This window comes from Streptopelia decaocto (genome assembly GCF_964273445.1).
Source record: "Streptopelia decaocto genome assembly, chromosome: Z".
Lineage (NCBI taxonomy): Eukaryota > Metazoa > Chordata > Aves > Columbiformes > Columbidae > Streptopelia > Streptopelia decaocto.
The window spans coordinates 10,148,855-10,176,343 of record NC_138657.1 but is presented as its reverse complement, the minus strand read 5'-3'; the positions used below and the strand labels follow the sequence as shown (position 1 = coordinate 10,176,343).

Sequence of the window (27,489 nt, the reverse complement as noted above, 5' to 3'; positions counted from 1 at the left end):
GCTGTGAAGGAACAGCAGGCTGTGGGTGGGCTGCTGTGCTCTATGAATGCTGCCTGTTAATACCCAGATGTCAAATGCCAACTTTCCATTCACTACTGCAAAATAACAGACTGCCATGTGGTAAAAATAACCATGGGAGGCATGCAACACATTCCAGTGTTTGTTTCACCTACAACACACTATCAGAAACATCTCTGTGGAAGTTCCCTGAGCATCTGTATCAATGCTATCCCAAACAATGTGTCTCAGGTCTGTGATTTGGAGAAAAAGTTTAAGGAAATGGAAATGCTTTTTGTTCATATTTTACCCCAAATCTAAGGTAGATACGGGAAGGAGGAGAGCACTTTCTCGCTCTGTGACAATGGGAAAGAAACTCAGAAATGGCTGCTTTTTTCTCTCACTGACCCAAGATCTTTAGGAGAACAAAAAAAAATAGACTAGTGTTACTGCTTCTCTATGTCTGTGGACAGTTTGTGCTGAGAGACATGCTAAATCCAGATCTGGCTTCATCCTGCCACTAATGCAATGATACCACCAATCTTGCAGCTAGGTTTCAAACATTAACTAATGCAGCAATACCTTTCCATACTTCCCACTACGGACAGATTTCCAGTCCATTTAAGACTCAAAGAATGTTGAACAATGAGTCCAATCTTCTTGTTAAGTCCACCAGACCAACCACTCTTTTGAAGAAATGCAAGACACAGTACCAGTTTTTTCACATGGGACACCATAAATCTTATTCTGAAGACTCAGGTTAGGCAAGCAGAAATGCTGAGAGTGCAGGACTAAGCTCTCGCAATCCTACTTATTCTTCTATTTCCACTTTGCACTCTTGGATAGAAAGACTGTTCCTCATGTTCATACGTTTCAGAATATCTAAACATATTAAACTAATCCCAAATAACAAATGATCATTCTGCCTGTAATCCACTGTTACACCATTCATGTGCTTGCATCTTATCTTAATCTTGCCCTGTTTTTTTTTAACTTGTGTGTGCATCTTGTACATCTATGTCCTCTTGTTGTTAATTATGAGCATAATGATAGCATTTAATTATTTGTATTGCATTCTTTGTTATGCTTTGTTGCTTGGCATGAAGCATACAGAAATGCTGAGTAATGTAGGCATCCTTCTCTCAAATGCTTTTGCAGACAAGTAAGATCATTAAAACATTACACTTACTCATGTCTAAGTCTACTTATATGCACATATCCTTGCAAGCTACAAGCTGAAGTATGTGATTTCCTGTATCATGATAACATGTAAGTCTAAAAAATAAACAGCAGTCTGCGCACTCATGTATTTTTGCTGCCCCAGTTGAATTGAACACCTCCCACACAAAGGAGAACTGGTTACACCAGCTTAAGAGTAAACACTTTAAGCATGTATATATTTTGCTAAATGTCTGATTTTAGCTGGAAAGTTACTTAAAACTGAATTAGAAAAAGCAATACTCAAGCATTTGTGTTGTGTGCAAGGTCTTCGAGACCATCTACAAACTCACAGCTAGCCCTATGTTTTCCCTAAGTTTGAGATATTTGCCTCTTCTGGACAGCACAGACCTACATTAGCCCGCATCCTCATTTCTGAACGTTAGTCTGATCTCAAGCACTATCTCCTTCAGTTTTCTGTTTTCTGTGTCACAGTTCACTCAGCTGTAAAAGTCCACATATTTTCCAGTGGGGACAAACCCAGAGTGTGTGACACAAAATTCACAGTCCTCTTTACACTGCAGCTGCTCTGTGCTTGCACATATGACGCAGTGTGACTCCCACAAATGTGCAAGATCCAGGGCGGAGTGGTTGTACAGTCCCCTGGCATGATCTCTATGCCTGGTCTTGCAGTATTTTTCTATCCTCCAGGTGGACCAGCTGAATCTGTCCTCTGTCGCTCTCACTGAGAAGGTCTGGGCTGTTTCATAGTGGTCCATTGGACAGTGCAAAGTGGGCTCCTGCAAACATGAACATATGAATGGTCCTCCTGTAATCCTCCCCTCTGATACTTTCCTGGGAATGCAGATGGGAAATGTGCTGCATAGGGAGCAGAAAAAGCCTTTCAGGATGAGTTCATTCTATTTCACTCCTCCAGATAACGTGCTTGGCATCTTCTGTTTTCTTCTAACCCCTTCTACAACCCTTTACCTTCGCATCCTATCTTGATGTGTCATGTTGTCATGGATGTAAATTTTAATTAGACTAATGACCTCAACTTCCACTGTCTTATCTCTACACTTCAGGTGTAACATTTTCTCATTTAAATTAAAATACTTTTTTACTGTCTTCGGAGTTCCCATAGAAAGATAACAGGGAGGTTAAGCATGCTAGTGAGGCTGTCAAATGAATGTCCTTTCAACTAAAGAGCAAGCAGCTGACCTGTCATTTGACAGATACATGGTCACAGCAGAAGAGAGCTCTGTTACTTCCAAATATTCCAAGATTTTATTTAATGGCTGCAGTTAAGGAAGATAAAAACCAAACTATCGGGGCAAAGGGCATGGACTTCCATCCTACACTTTGAACTAATTAAGCAGGTTTCATTGCTTTCAGTGGTGACACTCACATAGCTAAAATTAAGCACATGCTGATGTGTTTTTTGTATGGGGTTGGAGCACTTAGTGTCTTGTAGCACTCAGTCCTAGGTGAAATAGGTATTACAGTACATATTTCTGAAGTTGAATCTATGTATTCTTTCCATCTATGACATTAAATAATGTTATAAAACATCAGGTAGCAAATGAAATATTTTTTTAACAGTTTTCTTGCCTTATGCTGTCACAGATGTAGCAGAACAACACACATTCTCAGGTCAGTTTTAATTAACAAGAATCACATGACAGAGATGGGAGAACTCTTACATTCATGCTGAACTATTACTTCCACACAGAAGCCGTTTAGTGTTGTCCAAGCTCTGGGTAGGTCTGTTTGTTTATATCCCTGAAGAATCATTCCCAGTGATTTCTCCAGGAAATTTCACAAGAGGCTTGGTGTAAAGCAAATTGGATCCCCCAGATGCTAGGCTAATACCTCAACCCTTGAACTGTTGGTACCATTTGCTTTTTTTCTGTCATTTATATGCCTCGGTTGATACATTTGTAAAAGCTGTGCTGCCGAATTTGACAAACTTTTGCCAGTTTTCTGCTAGCTGAAAAAACCTCTAAATTCACATGGCCTAAATGGCAGAAGCAGCAGCTTTGGAATTTGTCCTGTGGGGTATAAAAGCATTTTCCTTATGAGATTTAAAGCCCATTGTTTGTAGCAAAACCAAGGAAAACACAAAAAAGAGGACAAATGTCATCTCAGACTGCAATGGGGAACTGATAAAAGGAAATAATTCTGACGGCCAAACCTTGCCTCTGAAAGCAGTAGCTATTTGATCTGCTGGTGGCATCTGCTGTTGTGTTTAAAAAGTAATTTGCACCAGTAAAAAGAGAGAGCCAAAGAGTGCTGCCCCGCTTTATACTTGTTTTGGCATTAGAAGGTGTAAAGCAATGGAGAATCTCTGAGTGTTGACCAAGTCATACACACGCATCTGAAAGGGGAACTCAGCCCTCTGTTTAGCTCCCTGGTGAGAGAAGTCCACGTAAGTCTATTAAGCACAGAGATACCATAATGACTCTACCTTGCAAACCTTGGACATCTGGAAGGGGAGACAAATTCTGGGCACACTGTATGCACGTCTGCCTCTTACACTCTTCCCTGGGCAGCTGCTATCAGCTGCTGCCGGAGATGGGGACGTGGGCAAGGAAGGTCTCTAGCCTTAACCAAAGTGACTGTTCTTAGGTAAAACAAAGGGAAACTGTCCCTACCTGTGTATGTTTTCTTCCAGCTTTTTCACCTTCAGCTCATCCTCTTCTGACTGCTTCCTTCTGGCTTCTTCCTCTTCTGCAGAGCCAGCAGGAATTCCCTGTAGCAGCCATTTTTCCCGAAGAGCTTTTGACTGTAAGGTAAAATAAGCCAAACCTTAGGAGCAAACTGAACATATACCATCTGAAGATTGAGAAGGATTTACCTCCACTTCTGAATAGTAGATTGCCCCCACTGAATTTCTGATTACTGCTTTACACAGTTGATTTCAGGCAATCCATCAGCTGTTTATCCAGATATCAGAAGTTCTAGATTTAGGAGCATCAGTTTTTCAGTACGCACTTTATTTACTATCAATACCTTAATAGGAAGTTATTTTTAGTTCCTAATAAAAACAAGAATTTGAACCACACAAACTGGCCAGCCCCGCAAGAACTGAGATCTTGGAACAAAAGTGTGGATCTCTTGTGAATGATAAGGCATGTGCTGGAAGGGCTAAAATCACAAACCTCTTGAAGCTTCAAAAGGAAAAGAGCAGCCTGCTCTAAATATAATGTGTTTCACAATGGATAAAATCAGTCTGCTATTAAATTAATCGAAGATGTTCTTTTTGATTTATACCATGGATGTGTCTCTATACCTTCACAGGCATACAGACATACAGGCAGACACACATATACATTCACCCAAGTGCACACGTTGCCTTTTAGCCAGACACAAATTAAAACACATCAATGAAAGTCTTCCGGAAACCGCACTGCAACAGTTTCACAGAAAGCAACAGTAGCTAACACCAAATAGAAGAAATCCTGGGAGTTTTGCTGTGTTTTCTACACTGAATACATGGCTACATCCTCACCTGCCCACTATCTAATCCTGCTGCAGCTCACCCTGGGGAATTCACCAGTGGAGATGCACTGATTACAAGAGGTCCTTTAATTTGCACATCACCCTGTGCATTTTATTTGGTCCAAATCCTCCCAGAAGGAGGCAGTGGATCAGCTGGCTGAGGGGACAAACACCTGTTGAAAGGAAGATCAGGAGCCCAAAGCCACAGAAGTCTCTGCCCCTTTGCAATGAAGAAACAGAGCTGATAGAAAAAACAGCCAAGGGACCGATCAAAGTAATCCCTTCCATTGCCCAGAAAAGAAGAGCCTTGTTTCTGAATTTGCAAAGTGATTGGCAATGCTACTTCAAGGAACCAGCTGTGAGAGCAAGTATCCTCTGCAGCAAAGAGGAGCTAATAAGGAAGTCATCAGTTCAAAGAAACTGGATTTCAGGGGCAGCCCAAACATGTAGTATCAATCTTTTCAATGCCATGTTCATTGCTGGTGTGGAACCTGACTTGTGCAAACCACATATAAAGGAAAACGTTCACCACCAAAAGCAGACTTTAAATGCAGACCAAAATAGAAAGATTTTTGACATGACAGACAAGGCTTACTTGTTAGTTTTTGGGTGTATATATAGACACAATATTTATGCGCAAACTATTCTTATCACCCCATCAGGCAATTAGATTTTAATAAGGTAGCAGACAGAAAGCAATGTAAAACACACAAGTGAATTAGACTTTATAAATTACTCCAGCTTTCTCTTCCTTTAACTGTGCCATACACCAGAGGACTTCTTGGTGGGTTTTAAGTGTTTTCTATGTAAATCAGGACTTCTGCATGTCAGAAGATGTCTCATGTTCTTGTACCATGCAGTCATGTTCAACAGTTGGACTTGCTGATACTGGAGATGTGTTCTACCTGACCGAAGTTAGCATTGCTCATGGCCTCCAAGGTGCTAGTTCACAACTTTAGTGATGACTCTCTCTAGCCACGGTTTCTGCAGTTCATTGCTCCTTTTGCTGCCACTACTGTCTGCTAGTGCTTCCTGCCTCATCTCATGGGGTGGTAGTGGGATTTCTCCACAGGACCTTTGCTTCCTGTTTAACAAGTTATATGAGGAGCAGCTGAGGGAACTGGGGCTGTTTAACCTGGAGAAAAGGAGGCTGAGGGGAGACCTTATCACTGTCTGCAACTGCCTGAAAGGAGGTTGGAGCATGGAGGTGGTTGGTCTCTTCTCTCAGGTGATAAGTGACAGGACAAGAGGAAATGGCCTCAAGTTGAATGAGGGGAGGTTTAGATTGGATATTAGGAAAAATTTATTCACAGAAAGGTTTGTCAAGCACTGGATCAGGCTGCCCAGGGAAGTGCTGGAGTCCCCATCCCTGGAGATGTTTAAAAGATGTGTTGATGAGGTTCTTAGAGACATGGTTTAGTGCTAGAGTTAGGTTAACCATTGGACTTGATGATCTTGAGGGTGTCTTCCAGCCAAATTATTCCATAATTCTACGATTACTGCCGTAAAGTTTCATCAGCTCATTCAGACCCAAGGAGATATTGAAATATCCCCTCAACAAAGGACTCCCACGTCATCACATGCACCAAGGAACAAAGTGAGGCAGTCAAAGATGGGTTTACAGGTTCTGAGGTGTTAAGTATTTAACAACCTGTGCTTTGGCATTTAAGAGGTCTCAGCAGCACAACTCAGTGGGTACCTGCTGGGCTAGATCCAGTGCAAGGAAGTGTGAAGGCTAATCGATCTTTAGAAAATTGCTGTTTTTTCTTTAAAGAGAAATGTGCCCAGATGTATGTGGAACTATGTTGATACATATGTCATACTCAACTGCGGTCTCAAATCTGAAATCTTTAATAATACTCAGTTGGAAAACCCCCCCAAAGTTTCTAAAGACCAGACTCTAAAGACAAAGGCAGCCTTCTGTGTTTTAAACCTGTTTTAGATATGGTTCCAGCAGTCCTAATAAAGCCTTTGGCTATGTGCTGCTTGGACAGTATTGAAGACATTCAGTTAACAGTCACTTCGTCATTTGCTACAGGGAGAAGCCAGTCCCTTCAATGCAACTGCTGTACACCAAAAATAAGATATTTTGTGCAGCTTCTGTTTTGGTCTTTGTCTGTGTGAAACATTTAAGCTACAAAATCACATGATTTCTTTATCCCAGAAGCCTCTTTTTGATTTTTATTTATTTATTTATTTATTTATTTATTTATTTATTTATTTATTTATTTATTTATTTTAACCTATTAATAGCATGAATTTGAAACTGGAAAGCATCAATGGGATTTTTAAAAAAGCATATTTAGAGACAAGATTGCTATGATCTACTAAAAATACTCCCTCTTGGGTGAAATGTCAGCATATTTTATTTAAAACAGGAAAGCTGGTAGCTTTGATGTTTTTGGCTCTCCTTTTTAAGATTATAATTAAGGCATTTGTTAAATACTATGCTGAGGTATCCAGACAAGAAGACTGTGAGAAATGGAAACATAAGAAGTATTTCTTAAAATTCAGAGGGTCTACTTGCCAAGTTGTTGAGGTTACATATATTTATACAATACAATACAATAGGCAAACAGGCAGGCACACGTCAGGGGACTGTGCGCAACTGTCTCGCTGTTCAGGAAATATTTTCTCCCTTGCCAGACGACTGGCATAGTGTTCAGGCAGTGGGCAGGGGAGGAAGAATCTCTCACCTGCTTCAAGCAAACCTTTCCCAGGGTATTTTCATCAGAAACCAGGAGGGAAGGCTTTGGCACACATGATGATAACAGGGGTGGGCTGGGTGTAAGAGGGAGGTGGTGGCAGAGCTATGGTGGGTGCTTGGGCACAGCTCCCGGGGATGAGACGGTCTGGTGAGGCAGCTAGCATCGAGGCAGTCCAGCCCATTGTAAACCAGAGACAGATGTGGCTTGGAAACAAAAGGCTGTTCGTTGCCATCTGTCCTCCATAGCTACGAAAATTAGGTTACGCTTCTAGAAAAAAAAAAAAAATCTTGCAGAATCTTATCCCAGGAAGAACAGGAGTTGTTTCTCAAATCTGCTAAAAGGAGAGTGCTTGCATGAGGATGGAGCTCGAAAAACACTAGCTGTGTGAGTTACGCCTGCTTAACAGTGTTCTGCATTTGTTTTAATTTACAGTCTGTGATTAAAATGGCCACAAGCTAGTATTTCAGCATTGCTCCTCCTTCATTGTCTGTTACGAGGTTTAACTCTCTACTGCATCTTGGAGCTTCCTTATGCACCAAAGTTCTGCTGTATGATTAGACATTGTCAAAATGATAGAAGGCTCCAAGAGTGTCCAAATATGCTATTTTAACAATACAGGCACTTGTACTGCTCATTCTGATACTGGAATGTGAATATGCTGTACATTCAGAAGACACCACTCGTATAAAACCAGCTATGCTATGTGCAGTTTGATATAAGTATTCCTTCATTTACTGCAATAGTACAATTTCTTCGGGGCTAAATCCTTCAGCAGGAATTAGATCATGTCATTAAAAAGGCTCTTGGATACTGAAGTGGAAAGGGCACCGAGCTTGCAATGCTCTAGGTCACTGCTTCTCTCAGGTGATTTGGTTTCTCTGCACATAAGTGAGATGGCAGAGATAACTGGCAGCTCCACGTCTGTTTTGTTCAAATGTGAAAGGAAAGCAGAGTGACTTCTGCACCATGCAAAAACGGGAAAAATCCAGGTCATGATTCTGTGAGCGGATCATGGTGAGAACAAAAAAAAGTGAACAGATGTTGAACAGGACCAAAAGAAATCATGCCAGATGTTTGAATACAGCAGACACAGTAATGGCCATAAATGTGGTACACAGCTTCCTTATGCGCTATTTATTCCAGTTTCGTGCTTCAGGACAGTAAAGCCCAAGGGCTTTAAGTTGTTTACATGTAGTGCTAGCAAGGAAATAATGCATAGTCCCTCAAATGTGTATAGTAGAATTAATGCTGTATTGAAGAAAATCTTTACTTTCAATGTTGCATTTTGTTTTAATGTTGCTTCAGAAGTTTAGGTATTAGGGAACATTTTATTGCAGTAAGTAAATCTTTTTAGCACCATTTTAATATACCACTATGCCCATTACATGCCACCTCTGGAGTCCCTGCTTGTGAAAGGTGATTAGTTCTGCCCACCAGTCTTGCTGATTTCGGACCTAATTCCATAAACATTGCTCATAAAGAATAACACATTTCCAGTCCCACATGAAGTGTGCTAGTGTCTTAACCTGAGGCCCAGATGCACTTGCCAGTTTTTCCATTTGACTCTTTATGACAATAGAAAAGCCAGTTCTTGCTGTGCTGCTACCTTTTGAGGTAGTTTCATCAAGCAGTTTTGGGTTTTTTTCTTGTATTTACAAGTGGTTAGAGGGGCAACCAGTACTGTTTCTCCTTAAGAGCCGTGCTTGTTAAATGCAGCACTTCTCTGGCAGCTGAATAATTTTCAAGAAAGCTGATAATCCTGAGGAGAAACAAAGGTCAGAAGCTGATGCAAAGTGGCCTCCTCCAGTAAAGTGTGCCTGCTTTTGAGAAACACTACTGGATGTTGACCATTCCGGGTAATGATGCTCTTTTGTGCCATGCAAAATGGGCAATAATGATGCCTGGTGTAATTCCACTGAAATCAGTAGTGCTGCATCAAAGGCACTTTCACTGAAATCTATGCCAAATTGAAGATTTGCCAAGTCTTCAGGTTTTGAGTCTTGAAGACCACCAGACATTAACGATTTAAAGCTGGAATTACTTTTTATTATGAAATTATTTACTCCCTACATGCATTCAGAATTTCTGTCCTGGAAAAAAAGCTGAACAAAGGACACTGGTTCTTCATATTCTCAAACCTGCATATAACTATCCCATGCCTTGCTAAGAGAGTGCAATAAACCTCTTACTTCACCTGGCAGCAGTAGGGTCAGAACACTCCTTGAACACTCCCATTAGGATGTCAGCGTAACAGGTTGCATTTCAGATTTGCTTCTTGCATTTCAGAAAACTCCCTTGATAAAAAAGGCTGAATTTTCCAGGCAGATCTGGAGCTCTAGAAGCAGCTTTGAGCTTGGCTTTGCTGTTCAGCAGCTACCTGGAATCCCCTGACCAGGGACTGCAGCTTTGTAGGGCAGCGGACCAGCTACAACAGAGAGAGTAGCAGAGCCTGCCCTCCCTGTGCATGCTCCTGAGGATCTGCCTGGGTTTTATCATAAAACTGAGTTTGCAAGGAGCACAAGTGCAGGAATGACCACTGCTAAAACTCCTCTGGGATTCCTACGTTTTCTTTTCTGCCTTGTTCCCATGGCCACTCCCAGCACTACATCTCTTACTTGTTATATTTTTAGGCAGCTTCCTCTGCTATCCAGCTGGACCTAACCCAGCTAGTGCAGGTTGCCCAGCAGGTCTGGGTCTGACCTGCTGGTGCACAGCACAATTGCCAGCATTAGCAAAGAGGTTACTGGGACGTGTATCGAGACCACAGAAAGATTTGTTCATTTGCCAGCAGGCCTTTCAAAATCCTTTGCCTTTCAAAAAACAGAAATGATTTTTTTTTTTTGCATGGTTATAGTGTGAACAGGCATATTAACGTTAGATTCCCTTAACCATCTCTGAATAAATACGCTAAAGCAGAGAAGGGCTGTAGGCATAAGCAGTATGACAGGCAGGTCCATCTCGAAATAAGCAGCTCCTCAAAATGTATTCCCGCATGATGCTGTAGTTTTTAATTTTCCAGTAGGTGAACAAAACAGTCCAGCTCTTTGCCCAGACTGATGCAGAGTTTGCCTATGTGGGGTTCCAGTGCAAGAGAGTCTGCTTGCAAAACAAAGAAGAGGCGTGGTCCTCAGCAAACACAAAATGTTTTACTCTGCTGCAAGATGGATGCGGCTTTGTACAGCATGGACTGTCCCTACAGCAGAACAAGGAGGCATTTCCAGCTTGCTGGTGTGATCTGGATTTGCTTAGCGGAACTTTCTGTTGCCTTTCCAGTCATCTAAGGCACTTGTTCTAGCCTAAGGAGCATGTCTGCGTGATACACAGATATTGACTCAAGCATTGCCCAGATTAGGGAATTAAGTCATGCTGAAAAACTTGCAGCTTGATTGTAGTCTTACTTCAGTCACAATGTCATAGCTAACATATGTACAGTTGAACAAAAAAAAAGTACGTTAGCTGGTGGAACTTAGGCAGTCCAAGACCAAATAGCATGTTTATAGAGATGATTAAATATTATCCTGTAGAGCTGCAAGTTTGTTGTTATTCTTTGTTCAAGAAATGAACAAAACATTTCTTAAAAATATCTTAGAGGAAGTGATGTCTTAAAAATTTTTTGAGACCCATACATTTAGACTGAGAGTTGTAAACATTTTGCAGCAGTTGGTTAATGTGCATTCATCACACAGAACATTAAAACACATTAACTAATCTTTTTCTTGCATGTTAAGACATTCCCACTGTAATTGACAACCTTTTGTCACTAGGCATAGGAGAGTGATGGCTGAAGAAACTTCCAAAGTTTCTTCTCAGCCACACAGGTATAGGTCACCATATCACTTGCCTGAGTTTTCCCTTCTCATAAAACCCTTACTACAACGGGCTCCTGACCTGATCACTGCTCCTCAAGTATTGTTTCAGAGCTGCTCAAAAGTTTTTGGGTACCTCCAAGGCAATCTGCTCACCCAAGGGACTGGTGTCCTGCTCATCCCTGAGGACCCTGTCTCCTCTTTCCCTGCAGCTCCTGGGGTGGCAGAGGTTTGGTACAGCACCAGTGAAGCACCGGACTGAGGGTGCAAAGGAGGTGCATGTGGGGAGATGAGTAAATAATTAGTAAGTAATGCAAATAAATAAAAATAAATGATAGCCACTGTTACAATAAGCACAACCTGGAATAACGGCAGCCAAAAGGCTTTTTAGAGATAATCTTTCTCCCTTGTTTGTTTGCTGTAGTTGGTATGTTTGACAGCCCTTCAGCTCCCCTGAGTATTTACGTACTCAGTCACTGCTTTTTCTCAAAGCACATGTTCGACAGAGTAACAGAGCAGACAGGAACATGTTAAATGGTGCAATGTGACCACAGAAATGGGTGAGGGAAGACTAAGGTAGCTGGTGTGATTTGCATTCACTTGGGAAGGGCTAGATCTCAGCCGGGTGCCTCTGTGGTAAGGTGAGGGGATGCGAGAGCACGGCTGCAGCATAAGCTGCGTGCAACTAGAGCTGCAGATGCTGGGGAAAGGCACATCCACGGCAAGGTACCTGAGGGACGAGTGTGACGATAGCTATAGCTCCATGAAGGTCTCATGCTTTGTCTGTTTAAAAACTCTCAGGAACAGAAATCACAGCTGTACAGATAGAGGCCCAATTAGGAATTATTTGAGGGAAAAAAGTGCCGATTGTTTTACATCCTGAGAGCAAGCTTCCCATCCATTAGCAAGATCACCAGTGTAAATATTTTGTGTGCGTTGCTTTTAAATTGTTCAGGTCCCATATTTTATTTAACTTTGTAAACTAAGTAGACAGTTGTTTTCATACAAAGATGAAGAAGAAGAAATAAACCCCAAGACCTTTTAGCTGCAAGGAAACCCATCATAGCAAGAGACATTGTCAAGACTCCGTGAGAGAAGACATGAAGTTTTGTCTGTCTTGCTCAGATCAGTCAGCAGCCACAAAGCCCTGGGCTGTACAGACTAATTTTGCTGGAGTGGAGCATAGGTATGGCCTGATATATGGTAAGAGTTTCTAATATTCTTTAAACACTTGAGATAACATTGAGACAAAACCCAACAATACAATCAAAAATAACTCAAATATAGGCTCTTTTCTACATGTATTTTCTAGACACACAGGATACCAGGAAGTTCTACTTGAAGTAACAGGTCAAAACAATCATGCTGATACTAAGGTGGAGAGCTGGGGTTTATTTTTCAGTATCTCTCTTTTGGAAGCCTGTTTAAGATTTCAGACTTCTTCATGGCAGGATGATAATGATGGCTCTGGTGAATTATTTGGCTTTTCACTTGTGGTGAGAATAAAAATCATAACAAGAATAAACAAAAAAATAACTGCCAGTGGCTGCTCCAGGAGCAAGAGGAGGGATGAGGGGACCAGGCTGTCCCAGCAGGCACACACTGGCAGTGTGAGGACACGGCCTGCAAAGGGGGATGATGCTGCAATGACAGCACACGTGGTCCTCATGATGGTGGCCTGGCCCGGGAGAAGGTTTCCCAGGGAGGCCGTGGGATCTCCATCCTGGGCAAGAGTCCAAATGTAGTGGGACTGAGTCTGGGCATGGAAGCAACCTGTTGGTCTTGGTGAGGGCAGGAGGAGGCCCCCAGGGTCCCCTCACACATAAATTACTCAATGACTCTGTGTGAACATCTCTGTTTCCCAAGGCATTTTAGAGCTGGAGTAAGAAATAGTTTCAAGCTAGTTGAAGTTTCTGTGCTTTGTGTGGTTGGACTGAAAAATTGAATAAGACCTTCTTTTACAGATAAGACACATGGCAAGAGTTTGATCACACTTTTACTTCCTGAAGCCATAAATTTAAGTATGATTTGCTTTTCCCCATGAGTACTTACTCCATGTTTTCAAAATTAGTAAAGCGTGGTTTTGAGAGAAAACAAACAAACAATAAAACCAACCAACCAAAACCAACCAACCAAACAACTCCCCCCAAAAACCCAACTGCTCTTTTTGGAACAGTTAACAATCTGAGATTTTGAAAATAGGCAAACCTCTCTGCCCAAAACAAATAGGTTTTGCAAGTTATCATCATTACTACACAGCCACAGTTGCTCTTACTATTATCTTCTGAAAGAATAATTTCCTTGCTACATTCAGTCTGTCCTCAGCTTCAGTTCATCACTCCTTCCTACATACACACATCAGTCAAAAGAGACAAAAAGAAAAGCTATTTTTCAGAGATTTCTTTCTTTTCTCGTCTTAAAAGTTCTCGGATTCATTGTTCACAAAGCTGGATTCAGGTCATGTGAATTCATTTTTGAGTACCTATCAAGCCATTAGGCGAGGCTGGGGCTGAAGTGAGATGTAAACATCCTCGAGCTACTTTGACGCAGTCTGGCTAAAACGAAAACTGCCAGAGTGGCAGTGATATGCTCAAAGGACCTTATTACCAATGGAAATGTGATCACCAGTTTTGATGGGTTTCAAGGAAGTCCTGCCTGAGTGGGGGCACTTACATGGTCAACCCAAGACAACCAGTTTGAAGTACAACTCACACAACAAGACCTTTTCTGAATAAAAAAATTCTGGCAGAGAGATTATACCAGAATAATTACCATATATTCAGTTGCATGGGAATGACATGCAAGCAGATAAGAGACATGAGTTAAAGGACTAAAGCTTTCTTCCCTTTGGGGTAGTCAGTGTAGCTGGCCTGGAGAAAATATTATACTATGGCTGAAAGATTTTAGCTGGAGACAGATATTTTGTTTTCTGATTACTTGAAAATGTATGAGGATTGTTGAAATCCCTCCCTTCCAAACACTAACTCCCAGCAAAGATATCCTAAGGTTTTGTACAAATCAGAAAGAATTAGTGCCCTAAATGCTTAGGCAGTGCAGTCCTATTCCCTCTCACACGCCCTTTCTGGCCTGACAAATCTTAGTTTCTCTTCTGGATCATAAAACAGGTTAACAGAGAGGCAGAGAGCCTCTCACAGCTTAAATTCCTACAAGAGGCGGGCTTCCCAGGGTAAGGTGAGCATCAGCCCAAAGATGCTAATGCACAGAAAGTAAAGAACAGGGGCTCCCTATGCTCTGGAAATTGAAATTTCTTTCCAAATTAGTACTTAACATCTCCATGTCTCAGAACTGTGGTTGGGAAATGGAGATGGCAGGACTTTACAGTCTTGCAGGGTTGAATTGCTCTCCAGTACATTAAAACCAGACGGTGAGCCTGGGACTATCGTAGAAGACACGATAGACCAAAAAGAGTGCTTGACTTTTAATGAGAATAGGTTTTGGGGGGTATTGCACTGACCATGTAGGGAATTGAGACTGTTCATGACATCAAACATTTTTTGTGTGCTTGACTGAGTCATCATTCAGTTTAAGGGTTAATTTACTTGGAAATCATAAAGGAATTCAACATAAAGGAATAAACAGATTCCTTCATTCACAAAATCTATCTCTGTTTTTCCACAATTGCAAATATATAGATATATGGATAGATAGATCTATTTATGTTCTCTCACAGCTGTTATTTTAAGACCAGTATAAATTGAGCATGGCAATATAACTGTGGAGTAATAAAACTAAAATTTATTTATAACTAAGATATTTTCAGCTAAAACCATACCCTAATAAAATCTCTGTAACATAAAAATATTTCCTTTCCCTTCCTTCAAAGTAAAGGCGTAATTATGTTATGGATAGTGTTCATGAACTGCAGTCTTTAAGAAGCAGGTATTAACAGAAATAGGTCCCTAATATTTATATCACTCCAGAAATAAAATTACTGTGGTAAATGCATTTATTGTAATAGTTTAAGTAACGGCAGAGAAGTAATTTTTCATTCAATTAGGAGGTTTTATGCTGTTTATTTCCAGCCGACACCAAACAGAGCTACAGTAAACAATTATAGAACTTCTGTTGAACTAACTACAGACACAGCCAGATCTTGGAAGAAACACTTCTACCCTATAGTTAATTTGAAATAGCAAACATCTCCATTAAAACAGGCACACCCAACTGCTGCCTAGCTGAACAAGTTCGTAAAAGCAGCTGTTACTTGTAGGTTATGCCTCCAGTGCAACTAATCAACCAAAATAAATTATTGTCTTCCTCAAGAAACCACATCATATTGATGGATACTGCAGACAATGTAGTATTTGCATAAGGTGAATTTTGCCTGCTTTTCTGATTTAAAACTGTAGAAGCTGGTGACAACTGCTGTTCCCATGGAAATGGCAAGCCCTGCTTGTAAGAGCATGGCCAATGAACTGGCAAAACATGAAGATTAAACTCTATCTACTGTATAAAACAAAACAAAACACATCTTCTGTTATGCAAAAAAAGAAGGATTATTTTGGTATTAAACATTAAAGCAGGTGGAAGGTAAGGAGAGCTGTTATAAATTGCCTCTTATTAGAGCAAAACTGCATGTTCAGGCTCAAAAACGGGGCTTCAGAACAGCTTTATACCTTTTCCAACACCAAGGGCATTTCCAATGAAGCATCTGATTGCAATGCAGACAAACACACCTCCTTCCTTCAATGGGGTTCCCCGAAGGCCCTGAAATACCACATGGATGCTCCATCCCACCAGTGTCCCTCCTTCAGTTCACAGAAGAGGTGACACGGGTTTCACTGTCAGCAAAATCGGGATTCGGATTTTAGAGACTAGACTACTCCAGATACTCTACCAATCCAGACTTTCACACTTGGAGGGTTTCACTTGATTAGCTCAGAAGCTCACACATACCATTAACAGCTGAAACACGTTTTTGTCCCGCTGTCCTCAGCCATGAAACCATTGGTTTCTTTCTCAGGAGCCTTTGCAAAATGTGTTTCCAAATCCTTGTCCGCATTCAACACTGACATTGACTAACTCTAGTGTTCACTGGGCATTTCTGCCTAAAACAACAGGGCAGTGGCTGCTGTTCCTTCATTTTCAGCCAGGTATGCAACAAGGGAAAAATCAACAAATTGGTAGCAGAATTAAGTCATTTTGCCAGGGGTCTAATTGGCATCAGCAACCTGAAAACTGTAGGTAATCCAGCATAAACATTTGCAATAAGCTATTTCTATTAGATATTTTTCCTATGTGAATAAAATTGTCTGAAATTAACAGAACCCCTGTAGCTTCCAGAACCTTTATTAGGTAACAAAACATGCTATTTTACACAGTGTATTTTAAAAAGAAAATTACTCTGGCATTGCTCAGAAATGAACCAAACCCATTGAATCCTGGCACAAATGCGTTCGGGTGAACTCAAGCTGTAACGCTTGTGGTATCAACCCAGATACTGCAGACATAGGATTAACCCAGATATAATTTTCAAAGTTTTCTCCACAGCAGATTTTAATGAGCACTGTTACGAAGTCCTTACATTATCCACTGACATCAACAACCTCACAGCTCTTTGAATAAAAACATGGACTTCCTAGGCAAGCCTGGTCTTTTGACCTGGATTTAGGTCTTGCACAGAATTACTTGGAATCCACATAACTCAGGAAATGAACTATGTTCTACTTTAGCACTTCCAAAGGAAAATGGATGCACTTCTTTTGGGCTGGGGAGCCATATAAGACTGAAGGACTACATTCATAGCAGACTTGTAGAGGCTTAGAGGCTCAGAGAAACCAGGGTGAAGTGAGGGGGAGATGAGGGGCGGATACACGGTTTTTCAAATTAACAAAGCAGCCTGGCAGGCCAAATACCATTTTTGTCAGCACCCACTAAGCAACCAGAACACTGAACAAAGCACGAAAAGAGAAATGTCCTCAGCCAGCGGCTCTATTTTCTTTTTTTTTTCCTTTTTTTTTTTTTTTTTTTTTAGCATGAGACCTCCTGCTGTTTAGGAGGGGCCCATCAGCAATGAGGATGAACTCTGCAGTCCCAGATAGACCTCTGCTAGCACCTCATCCAGGTGTCCCAGCAGACAGTTGTTTGGTGGTACAGGCAGCTCCTGGAGCATCAGTCATTGTGACCACCCCAGCAGAAACAACACACTTCTCCTCTGATGACAAGTGATGCCACTGAATGGAGAGGCAGAGAAACTCCTATCACATCTTGATGCCCATCCTCACACCCAGCATTACAGACCATAGGTCTGGCTGTACTTTTAACTGAGAAAGCTGCCATTTTAAGTTTCTGTGCCCTGGTGTCCCCTCAGCTTCCTGTGTGGTTACTGCCCTTGCTCCAGGCTGTGAGCTAAATAATAAAGGGAAATAGTTAATTTTCATGTATGTCACTCAAGAAATCTGTGCAGCAACAATTACACCAGCTGAGGGGCTGAACTCACTGCACCACCCTGAAAAGTTTTACTTCTCCCTATGGATGATGATAAAATTCAGTTTAGCAACAGCTATATCAAAATAAATCAGATGAAGTAGAGACCTGCTAGAACTAGCTTTACAAAAGGCTCTGCTTAAAGAATGTAATGAAAAAGCATAATTCAGTTAGCTTGGAAACAGTTAACATGATAAAAAGCAAGCATCATGAAGGCACTGCAGAGGCATCTTACTGCCCTGCTGCATCAACCCACAGTTGTCGGAAGAAATTCTCCCTTGCCTGCCGCCAATGGCAGCCTGAACGAAATGGCAACTCCTGTTGCCCCACAGAAATGCAATCACATCGTTGACTGATAACAACAAAGACAATGTGTGACATCTACAAATTTACGGCGAACCGATGGAGCATTTTTGTAGGTTGCAATCAATTACCTGGGCTTAACTGCATCATGTTTACTAGAAAATGAGGAATAATTTACAGAACATGATGGCTGGGGCTTGGAGAGGCAAGAGAAGGATTCTGTCTGTACCGTAACTGCAAGTCTGGTCTCCAAGTGCATGCGTGGGCAGAGAAGATATTCTGAGCTCCATCTCCCCACGCAGGTGCACTGCTCACACACACACACATACTATTGCACAAGCAACCTCAGTGTCTTATTTTTAAAAACACAGCCCAGCTCACTTGCTGCAAGGACAAATTGTCCAGTCCTGACCATCTTTTTCAGATACGTTTTATTCACTGAAATTCCTTAGGCTCCTCTACTGAGTTAATCTTATAAGGTTTGACCCACAAATGTGCACTGGTTGCAAAAAGATCACATGTATGTTTTTGTCCTTCTCTTTGCTATGCACAAATGTAAAGACAAACTCTCCTAATGACAAGAAAAATAAATAATAGAAATAATCAGGATGGCTTTCAAATGATGCTATCTGCAGCTGCCATGGAGTCCAACAGAGACTGGGGTTGCTCATCACCCTGTTAAATATCAAGGCACTTCTCCATGTAGACACACACATATGCATCAACACCCTCCCTACATGTGCATACATGCCCATTTTATTATGCTGCGTATGCCTAATAACTTCATCCTACAATTAAAGCTTTACACACACACACACACACACACACACACACACACACGCATGCTAACTAACACCCTGTCTGCAACACACAGGCACACAGAGAAAACCTAATGACAGGCACCAGAAAAATCCAACGCAGCTCTGCAGGCAGAAAGTGCTCACTGAAGCCATGCAGTGCACACCCAATCCACTGCGACTGGTATCTTATCATTATGTTAAGAAATAACAGTGTTTAATAATACCAGCACCACTGTGCTGCTGGCGCTCACACCCTCCCAATTCCATGCTCCTAAGCCGTTTCTGCAACATGGTCCTGTGCATGAAGCATACAGAATTAAAAGCAGACAGGACACGATCACTGCAAGAGATAGGCTCCGGCAGTGAAAGCTGCTTCATGTCGGAGTGGGCTCTTCCCAGCTTTCAGACGTGTGATCTGCATGTCTAATAATGAACAGATTTAGTCAATCCATCATTTCTGGCATCAGTCCCTTACCTTGAAATGCTGCAGTTGAAGTATCTGGTCCTCAAGCTGTTGTCTCTTGCCTTCTATTTCTGTCTGCCTTTTCCTTTTCTCCTTGGAAAATAATTTGAAAGAGAGAGAGAGAGAGAGATCTCATCAGAAAAAACGGAGGCTTTAAGGGTAGCGGATTTGTAAGAGCATGCAAGCAGTTGAACACATCTATACAGATGTCACCAGTCCCATTTCACCTGCTCCTCTGCCTGCTGGTATGCAAACAGCAGCGTCCTGGGAAGACACCAGCCCCAGATGAGCCGGTCGCTTCGCCAGCAGGAGAAATTCTCCTCGCCTGCTCTCGGCAGCCGGAGCAGCAACAGAGTGCACAGTCCCAGAGGAGGGGAGAAAACAGGCATAACAGCAGAGAGAGAAGTTAAAGGGACAAAGATGTGCTTTTGTGTTTGAGATGCTGGGGCAAAAAACACGGATTGGTGGTGTAATTGTGTGACAGTAAGGGCGACATGAAAGATGTGGGTGGCATCACGGAGGAAGGGAGCCAGGCTGCAGAGAGTATTTTTCCCCAGTGAGGCTGGTGGTAAAGCTTTCCCTGGGCTCCATGGGGAGAAGGTGTTTCAGCCAGACTGCATGCGGTTTACCTGCAAAGCATATGGGACAGACAACCCCCAGCTGGTTTTGCTTAAAATTCAAGCCACCAGCACAGACTAGCAGCTGGTTCTTACCAGCTCCTAGAAGCTCGGCTGACCAAGTGGCACCAAGGACAGCACAGACATTTCCACAGCAGAGGGTTTCCATGGTCATGATCATGAATGTGGCCACTTATTCGGGCCCAGGCTGCTTCCTTCAGCAGGCAGCAGGTTCTCTCAGATGTTCCAAGAGGAGAATAACCTGTTTTTCTCCTGTGCTACACCTTCCTCTTACGAAGGATCCACTGTTTTCACAGAATCACAGAATGGTTTGGGTTGGAAGGGGCCTCTGGAGATCATCCAGTCCAACCAACCTGCTACAGCAGGTTCACCAGAGCAGATCACACAGGAATGTGTCCAGGTGGGTTTGAATGTCTCCAGAGAAGGAGACTCCACAACCTCTCTGGGCAGCCTGTTCCAGGGCTCTGGCACCCTCAAAGTAAAGAAGTTTCTCCTCACATTTAGATGGAACCTCCTATGTTTCAATCTGTGACCGTTGCCACTTATCCTGTCATTGGGCACCACAGAAAGGAATCTGGTCCCATCCTCCTGACATCCACCCTTGAGATATTCATCAGCATCAATATCAGCATCCCCTCTCAGCCTTTTCCAGGCTGAACAGACCCAGCTGTCTCAGTCTCTCCTTATAAGAAAGATGCTCTGGGCCCCTGATCATCTTCACAGCCCGCTGCTGGAATCCGTTCAATAATTCCTTGTCCTTCTTAAACTGTGGAGGCCAGTACTCCACATGTGGCCTCACCAGGGCAAAGTAGCAGGGGAGGAACAACTTCTCTCGACCTGCTGGTCACACTCTTCTCAATGCACCCCAGAATACCATCAGCCTTCTTGGGCACAAGGCCACATTGCTGAATCATAGTCAACCTGTTGTTCACAAGGACTGCCCAGACTTCCTCCATCAGTCTTCTGCACCTTGCAAGGAGCATTTCTCCTCACCATCCCCAGCCAGGACCAAGTTCCCTCTTCTGGAAATATTTTCTCATTTTTACAGCCAAGACAGAAACACTGAATAGTAAATGTAGGCAGTCAAATAAGTGTACGAGCCTCAGTTTTTATGGGAACAACAGTTTTTATTCCCTTCTGGCGAAAGAATGTTTTTGTTATTTAAATATTTCAGTAGCTGTAAGGTTGGACTTAAAGACATTTGGGGATTCTTTAAGTCCCCAAAGTAATTTCTGTCCCATTTCTAGGTGCCCTACTGCTGCTCTGGGAATCCTCCTTTTTCCAGGGATTTCAAACCTTCATGCCTCATCTTCAAAGGGCATATGATTAGATGCTGCCTATGCAGAAATTAATTGTGTTTATATTGGACTTCAAACCAGGGAATTTTGAGTGAAAGCACTACATTTATCGGGAAGATCAAGATTTTTATTTTATTTTTTTTTTTTAATGACAGGCTCACTCAAAACAAAGCAAAACATGGAGCTAGATAACTGCCTGAACCACCCTACTGAAGAGTGACCCATCAAAACAGTGATGGGAGGGCTGAAGTAATCAACCCAAACCAGGCAATGTAGTCAAATGATGAATTTGTCAAGCAGTTCTGTAATATACTGAACACTCTTACATGCTGATTGTTTGTATATATCTATATCTACATACACACACACACACACACACGTACAAACGCACTTCACTATCTGAAGAACGTAAGAATATTACTGCTGAAGAAAAATATTCTGCTGAAGTTGCTTTGGAATAGGATAACTGGCTTTTTGGGTAACTAAAATGTCACAAAAGGTGCCCGTCTTCAGCAGAAAATGTGACATCTCATTTCTCTGTGCATGCAGAGGACAAGTTTGCATTTGTGTGCACACACATATAAAATTCATGCATGTACTTTTAAAAATCTGTCTTTATATAAAATTAATAGTCTATGGATCATCTATCCTATCACTCTTCCAATTCTTATCTCTCCTTTGCATTTTTTAATGGAACAGCACATTGCATGGCTCAGGGGCCAAAAAACCCTGATGTTGTCCAGGGCTCTCTCTTACCTTTTTCTCCATTCTGCAATATTAACAGTGTACTTTGGAGACTGAAAAACAGAATTTGTTCTTTGCTATTTCCTCAACTATCTGGTCAGCCATGCACCAGAATAAAGTAGTTCTAAAAGCTGTTCCAGTTGACAGCCTAATATTCTCAGAATATGGATAATTCTGCCCTGTTTGTGTCAGGCTGGCCAGATGAGAGAATATTTGGATTTCACACGTGCTGACATTAACACCGCACATCTGAGAGTCCATAGGCCAGTATAAGGCACCTATGTCTTCACAGTAACTGACCTACATTTTTATGTGTGTCTATAAATACATATGTTTTTATACACACACACATATATATATATATATGCACATTCTACCCTTCACAAAAACCTTCTTGCTAAAACACATGATGGAAATCATGACAATACCTCCTCTGGCTTGTTGTGTCATGCCTTATAATGGATGCGACAAGACAGCCTTATAAAACATAGATGGAAATGTCTTATCTTTGTGAGAAAGGGAAAGCACTTAGAGTATTTTCCCTGTAGGCAGCAACACAGAAGGCACTAAAATACTTGAACTACTTAATAACTAGTGGGCTTCTGTGGAGTTAAATTGGAATATTGCTCACGTTGCCATTTTACTGGCTTTCAGTCAGCCTCTGCCTTCTGATTTTGCATCACAGCTATGGCTGAGGAGTATGACAGCAAAAGTATTTCTTTTTCTCTGAATATTGCATGAGTCACAGCATTGGTAATTAGCTATCAGGATGTTTAACCATCAGGTCACTAGACCACATTCAGTTTAGGTTTCTTCCAGTCACTGAAGGTTGTTGACTCTATGCGTTCCTGCTTTATATGGGTGTGTTCTGAAAAAATGTGGTAGAAAACTGAACCGGCTGATAAAAATCTCACCAAAATCAGAATGTCAAGGATTTTACACATTCAGTAGATGAAACAAGCACCCACTTAAGCAGGCCCCTGATCCAAAATTTTACTGAAAACATCAGGATGTAAAGCATATTCTTACACATGGACATTCATTAAGGCACTTTTCTGTGTTGAAGCAAGGAAATGTTCCCCATTATTTTGTTCAACTTCATGTAGATACCTTTTTTCCAAGTACATTTGTTAAGTTACTGATTTACTAAGGGTTCTGGCATGACAAAAATAAAGTGCTTGCTTTAAACAGGTTCACTCCAGACAGCGTCAGTGAAATGTATGTCCTCTTTCTTTTCTGCAATGCAGGGAGTAATCCATCATTGCTCCAGCTAGTAATTAACACTAATCACCTCCAAGAAGTGACCCTCAAGGACAACCTTGATGTCCTCCCCAGGCAAGGATACGCAGATCTCCAGCCATAGCGGGGAGGCAGGAGCAAGGAGGGTGTTTGAGTGAGATGACCAGATTTGTACTGTTCCTGCACCTTTTGAAGGAGGTATGACTAGGATGCAGAACATGTGCACACCCGGTTCTTTGAAGCAATTCCATAGACACCAAGTGTTGGTTTTTATTTTTTCAGGACATGAAGCAATCTCAGAAACCAGTTCGAAAAGAGGTGGAGAAGACGGGCCCTGAAGGCAGCTTTACTGTGAATGTGTTACACTTAACTGAAAAGATTTGTATGTATCTATTTGAGGTGTGCTGCTTTTGTAAGAATAGAGATACTTGTTGTGGACTGCTACCTTTCCAAAATGGTAGAGGAGTACCATTTAGGATGTATACCCAGGGCACTCTGAATATTTGGGTTATTAATGAGAAAAATAAGATTCAAACATTACATCCCTCCCTCACTAAAAATAATAGGAAAACATAAGCGAAAGTACTTGTTTGTTTGGTTTTTTTTTTTTTTTTTTTTTTTGTGTACAGACTCAAATGATGGGAAAAGAACATAGGTCAAATGGTAAGGTTACTCACATCCTGAAACCTGTTCAATGAAAAAAGAGAATTGTACTCAGACCTTCACTTGCGGATGTTCAAGATGGAAAGCATACATTTTATTTCTTTTTTCAAGAAACTTGATTTCAGAAAGGAAGTAATTGCTGCTTAACGCTAAAGGTGTCCCCTTTTCTGTTTTTAAAAAACAAAACCAAATATATCAGATAATTGGTAAGAGACTTGGAAGAGCAGAAGGTGTCAGGAGGACAACATGGAGATCTTTAAAATCATGAGAGGTGGCATGGAGACAACCAGAGAGTGTCTACTGCTCACTCTGTCTTCCTCTGTAAGAAAAAAAAGGGGCATCAAGTGAAAGCAGATATGGCAGGTTTGAAGCCAAGGCACGGCTCTGCTGTGGAAGTCCCTGTCTCAGGATGCTGAGCCAGAAGGTGATGGGGGTCCCCGGGGAGCCTGGGTACAGCCAGACAAACTGACAATACCTCTGAGTTAGGAAGCCCCTCAACCACAGATGGGTTTGGAGGTGTTTGCAAAGTTTCTGTATGCTCTTCCTTCCCTCCTGTTCATCTTAACAACACTGATTTTTCATTCCTGGGAGAAGGGGTGCAGGATTTTTGCCTGAATCACACATTACATTTGATCAAAATACCCACGATCTAGTGTTAGACTTGTCAAACCATTCCAGTCAAAAAAACCCAAACAACCACAAACCAACAAGAAAAAAAATAACACCAAGGCAAACATGAGACCTTGAAAAAAACAAGTTACACCAAAATGCTTTTCTGTGACACTGCAGTCACAGAGGACTTCAATTTTCCATTACAAAATCATTTTTGTCATTCAGAAATCTGCCTGCACAGTGAGGGAAGTGATACAAAGGTTATTCAGTTCACAGAGTCATAACTGTCTGCGGAGAAACATGCACGTCTAAAGCCATGTAAATCCTTCAGGCAGTAAAGCCTTGGCAAAGCCCTCTGCTCCCCTTGCACAGGTAGAAGCACGTGATTTATTTGGTTTAAAGCCAGCTCAGACATGCAGAAAGCACTCCATGGAGCAGCACAGAAACTAAACACTGTTTAATCGACCTCCCTGGGAAAACACATGCCCAGATCTGATACCAGGCTGAGGTTTATGGTGCAGATATCCAGAAGAACATGGCGGGAAAACCAAAAAAATCCCCTGCTCAACAAACCTGATGGGCAACTTGTGAGGTTTGAAGAGATGGGCAGCATGACACTGGAGGAGTTACCACCGGTAGTTCCAGTGAATAAGCTTCCTGTTGGCTTCACTCTGCATTCCAAGCAAGTGTCCAGCTGGACATGGGGGAGCGGGTGAAAAAGAGTGAACTCCTGCCTGTCGTGTCAATGCAAAACAAATGCACCCTAAAATCGTACAGGTGGAGGAAAATTATAGCCTGCTTTAAAGCAAGGAAAACAGTTACAAAGAATTGTCATCAGAGGATCACATGAATTTCTTCAGCAAGACATTAATTTCTCCACTCTGCACAGTTGGCAGATATTAATCCCTACTTATTTAAAGCTCACACATTTTAAGGGCAGCAAGTGAAGAAACAAACAAGCAAAAGAGCTGCTGACACCTGACTTTTCTGTTGCCAGTTCAGGGACATCCATAACTCTTGGGGAGAAGGAGCACCTGGGTTTTGCTAACAGTTTCAACCTGTAGTTAGCATAATCTGAAGAAATTGGTCTTCATGGAAAATTAAAATTTCCACAGGGTAGTACTTTAAATGACCATCTTCACTGTAGCGACTTCACAGATTTCAGAAGTGAAGCCAAATGTGTAAATGTGTTTCCTGTGCTCACAGGAAAGAAAATATTAAGACATTCACCCACCTTTTTTTTTTTTTTTTTTCCTTTTTAAAAAGATATTTTCCCCAGCCTTTTTCATTGTTGTTTTTTCCTTTTTTTTCTCTTTCCCCCACCTGCTTCATTCCTGTCTGGTCAATTCTTTTATTTTCCTGTTGTGTTTGAAGAGTGTGAAACTCTCCTGACAGCAGCCATCCCTACCAGTTGCAATGATGCAGCCCAGTACTGACAGCACTTTGCAAAATGCAGTTCCAAATGTTTTCCGCTGTTGTAAAAGTGCATACAATGGAAATCACAACACCAGAAGAGGCAGGACGCAGAACCAAAGCAGAGTCACTGTTACGGCAGAATAAACACACGTCAAAGGCTGGTGGCAGGATGCTTTCTCCCTTTATCATCGATGCCCACTTCCATTACCTGCTGCCAGTACAAGAAGGTGGAGCTTACCATCCTGTCAAGCGTATCAAACTAGATCACCATATGCACTGGCATGACTGTGCTCAGTGAAAATCTTGTTGTTAGGGGTAGCCACACAGCTCCGTAATTGCAAGCTGGAGGCTTGTCTGGTCTCCTGTTTTGAGTACTGAGAAACATGTGTTGTTTCAAATTGTGGGAGATGACTCCTCCTGTAGCTCTTCTCTTACTCTGCTCCCAGGAGAACCAGAGCTTGTTTCTGAGATCCACTTTTCTCTGCAGTGACACCATCAACACCACATAAATGTGAGCTATTGGCTTTGCTCCTTTGCTTTCCTGTAAGACCACCTCTGCCCCAGTCCCCCGAAACCTGTAGCCAGCTGGCTAAGCTTTGTATCACTTAAAACACGAGGCAGGGACGATTTCCCTGTGTCGGTATACTGGAATCCAACTTCCGAACTTAAGGAAACTGCACCCTGTGCTCCTATGAAGCATCTGAGAAACTGCCATCCTTTTTCACTCCTACAGTCTCCCTTTGCAGGAGGCTCATTACCTACAGCATAGATTCATGATTTTGAATGTCCTAAGTGCCTAGGACCATGGTGGCTCATCTTGCTGGACCCTCTCCATGTCAGAACAAAGCAAATTGCACATTGGAAAGCTCTAGGTGGAATGCAGGGACAGCAGGAGTACAAGAGGCCACTGCAATGCTTTCTGTGTATCTTCCATATAGCCATGTGTCTTATGACAGAGCTGTAGCTATTTCCATCTGTGGCAGAATGCAACCCCCCCTCTCTCCCCCTCCCTTCTTCAGTATGGAAGGAGTAGGCATATCTCCCTCTCTCTCAGCTACCTGAGGCCAACAGCTTCTTTTGTTTGGCCCCAGAGCACCCTGGCCAGGGCCATTAGGAGAAGGGAGTGCCGAGGCGCCAGGGAGCCACTGGGCGCCTGCGGCCAGTGTGGGGGATGTTTGGAGGCTTCAGGGACACCCACAGACAGTGTGGGGGTGCAGAGAAGCTTCTAGAGTGCCTACAGTCAGATCTGATCAGCCAGTATAAAAACAGGACTCTCGTCGAGACTCTGCCCATTGTTGTGGGTCTCTCGGAGCACGAGCAAGATGTTGCCGCTGAGAGCCCCCCTCCCCGGGATGAAGACTCCGCTTGCCTCGCCGCCACGGGTGTGAGTAAAACTTCTTGCAGGGTTGTGAGTATATTTATACTTTCCGTGCACATATGCACGTGTAACTTTCCGTGCTCAATATGAGCACGTGTAAAATTAATCCTCGCATAATCGCGGGTGTATTTTCCTCCCGTGCACATTTGCACGCATAACTTTCCATGCTTCCACATAAGCATGTGTAATGTTCCGTGCACATTTGCACGTGTAAGTAAATTAACCCTCGCAGAATCGCGAGTGTACACTTCCCGTACTCACTACGAGTACGTATATCTCTTTAAAATAATCCACACCGTGTTTAGGCAAGTGTGTACT

General features: G+C 42.2%; 1 protein-coding gene across 3 annotated transcripts in view; it reads right to left on the bottom strand.

Annotated features, from left to right (window-relative positions):
- The window catches only part of PALM2AKAP2 (PALM2 and AKAP2 fusion), a 267,247-nt gene that overhangs the window by 201,546 nt on the left and 38,212 nt on the right, over positions 1–27,489 (bottom strand). For all 3 annotated transcript variants that reach the window (XM_082074261.1, XM_082074262.1, XM_082074263.1), the window contains exons 2-3: positions 19,196–19,276; positions 3,810–3,940 (exon numbers count right to left, since the gene is read on the bottom strand). In XM_082074261.1, coding sequence (XP_081930387.1) covers positions 3,810–3,940; positions 19,196–19,276 — 212 coding nt within the window. The remainder of the gene's footprint in view (positions 1–3,809; positions 3,941–19,195; positions 19,277–27,489) is intronic.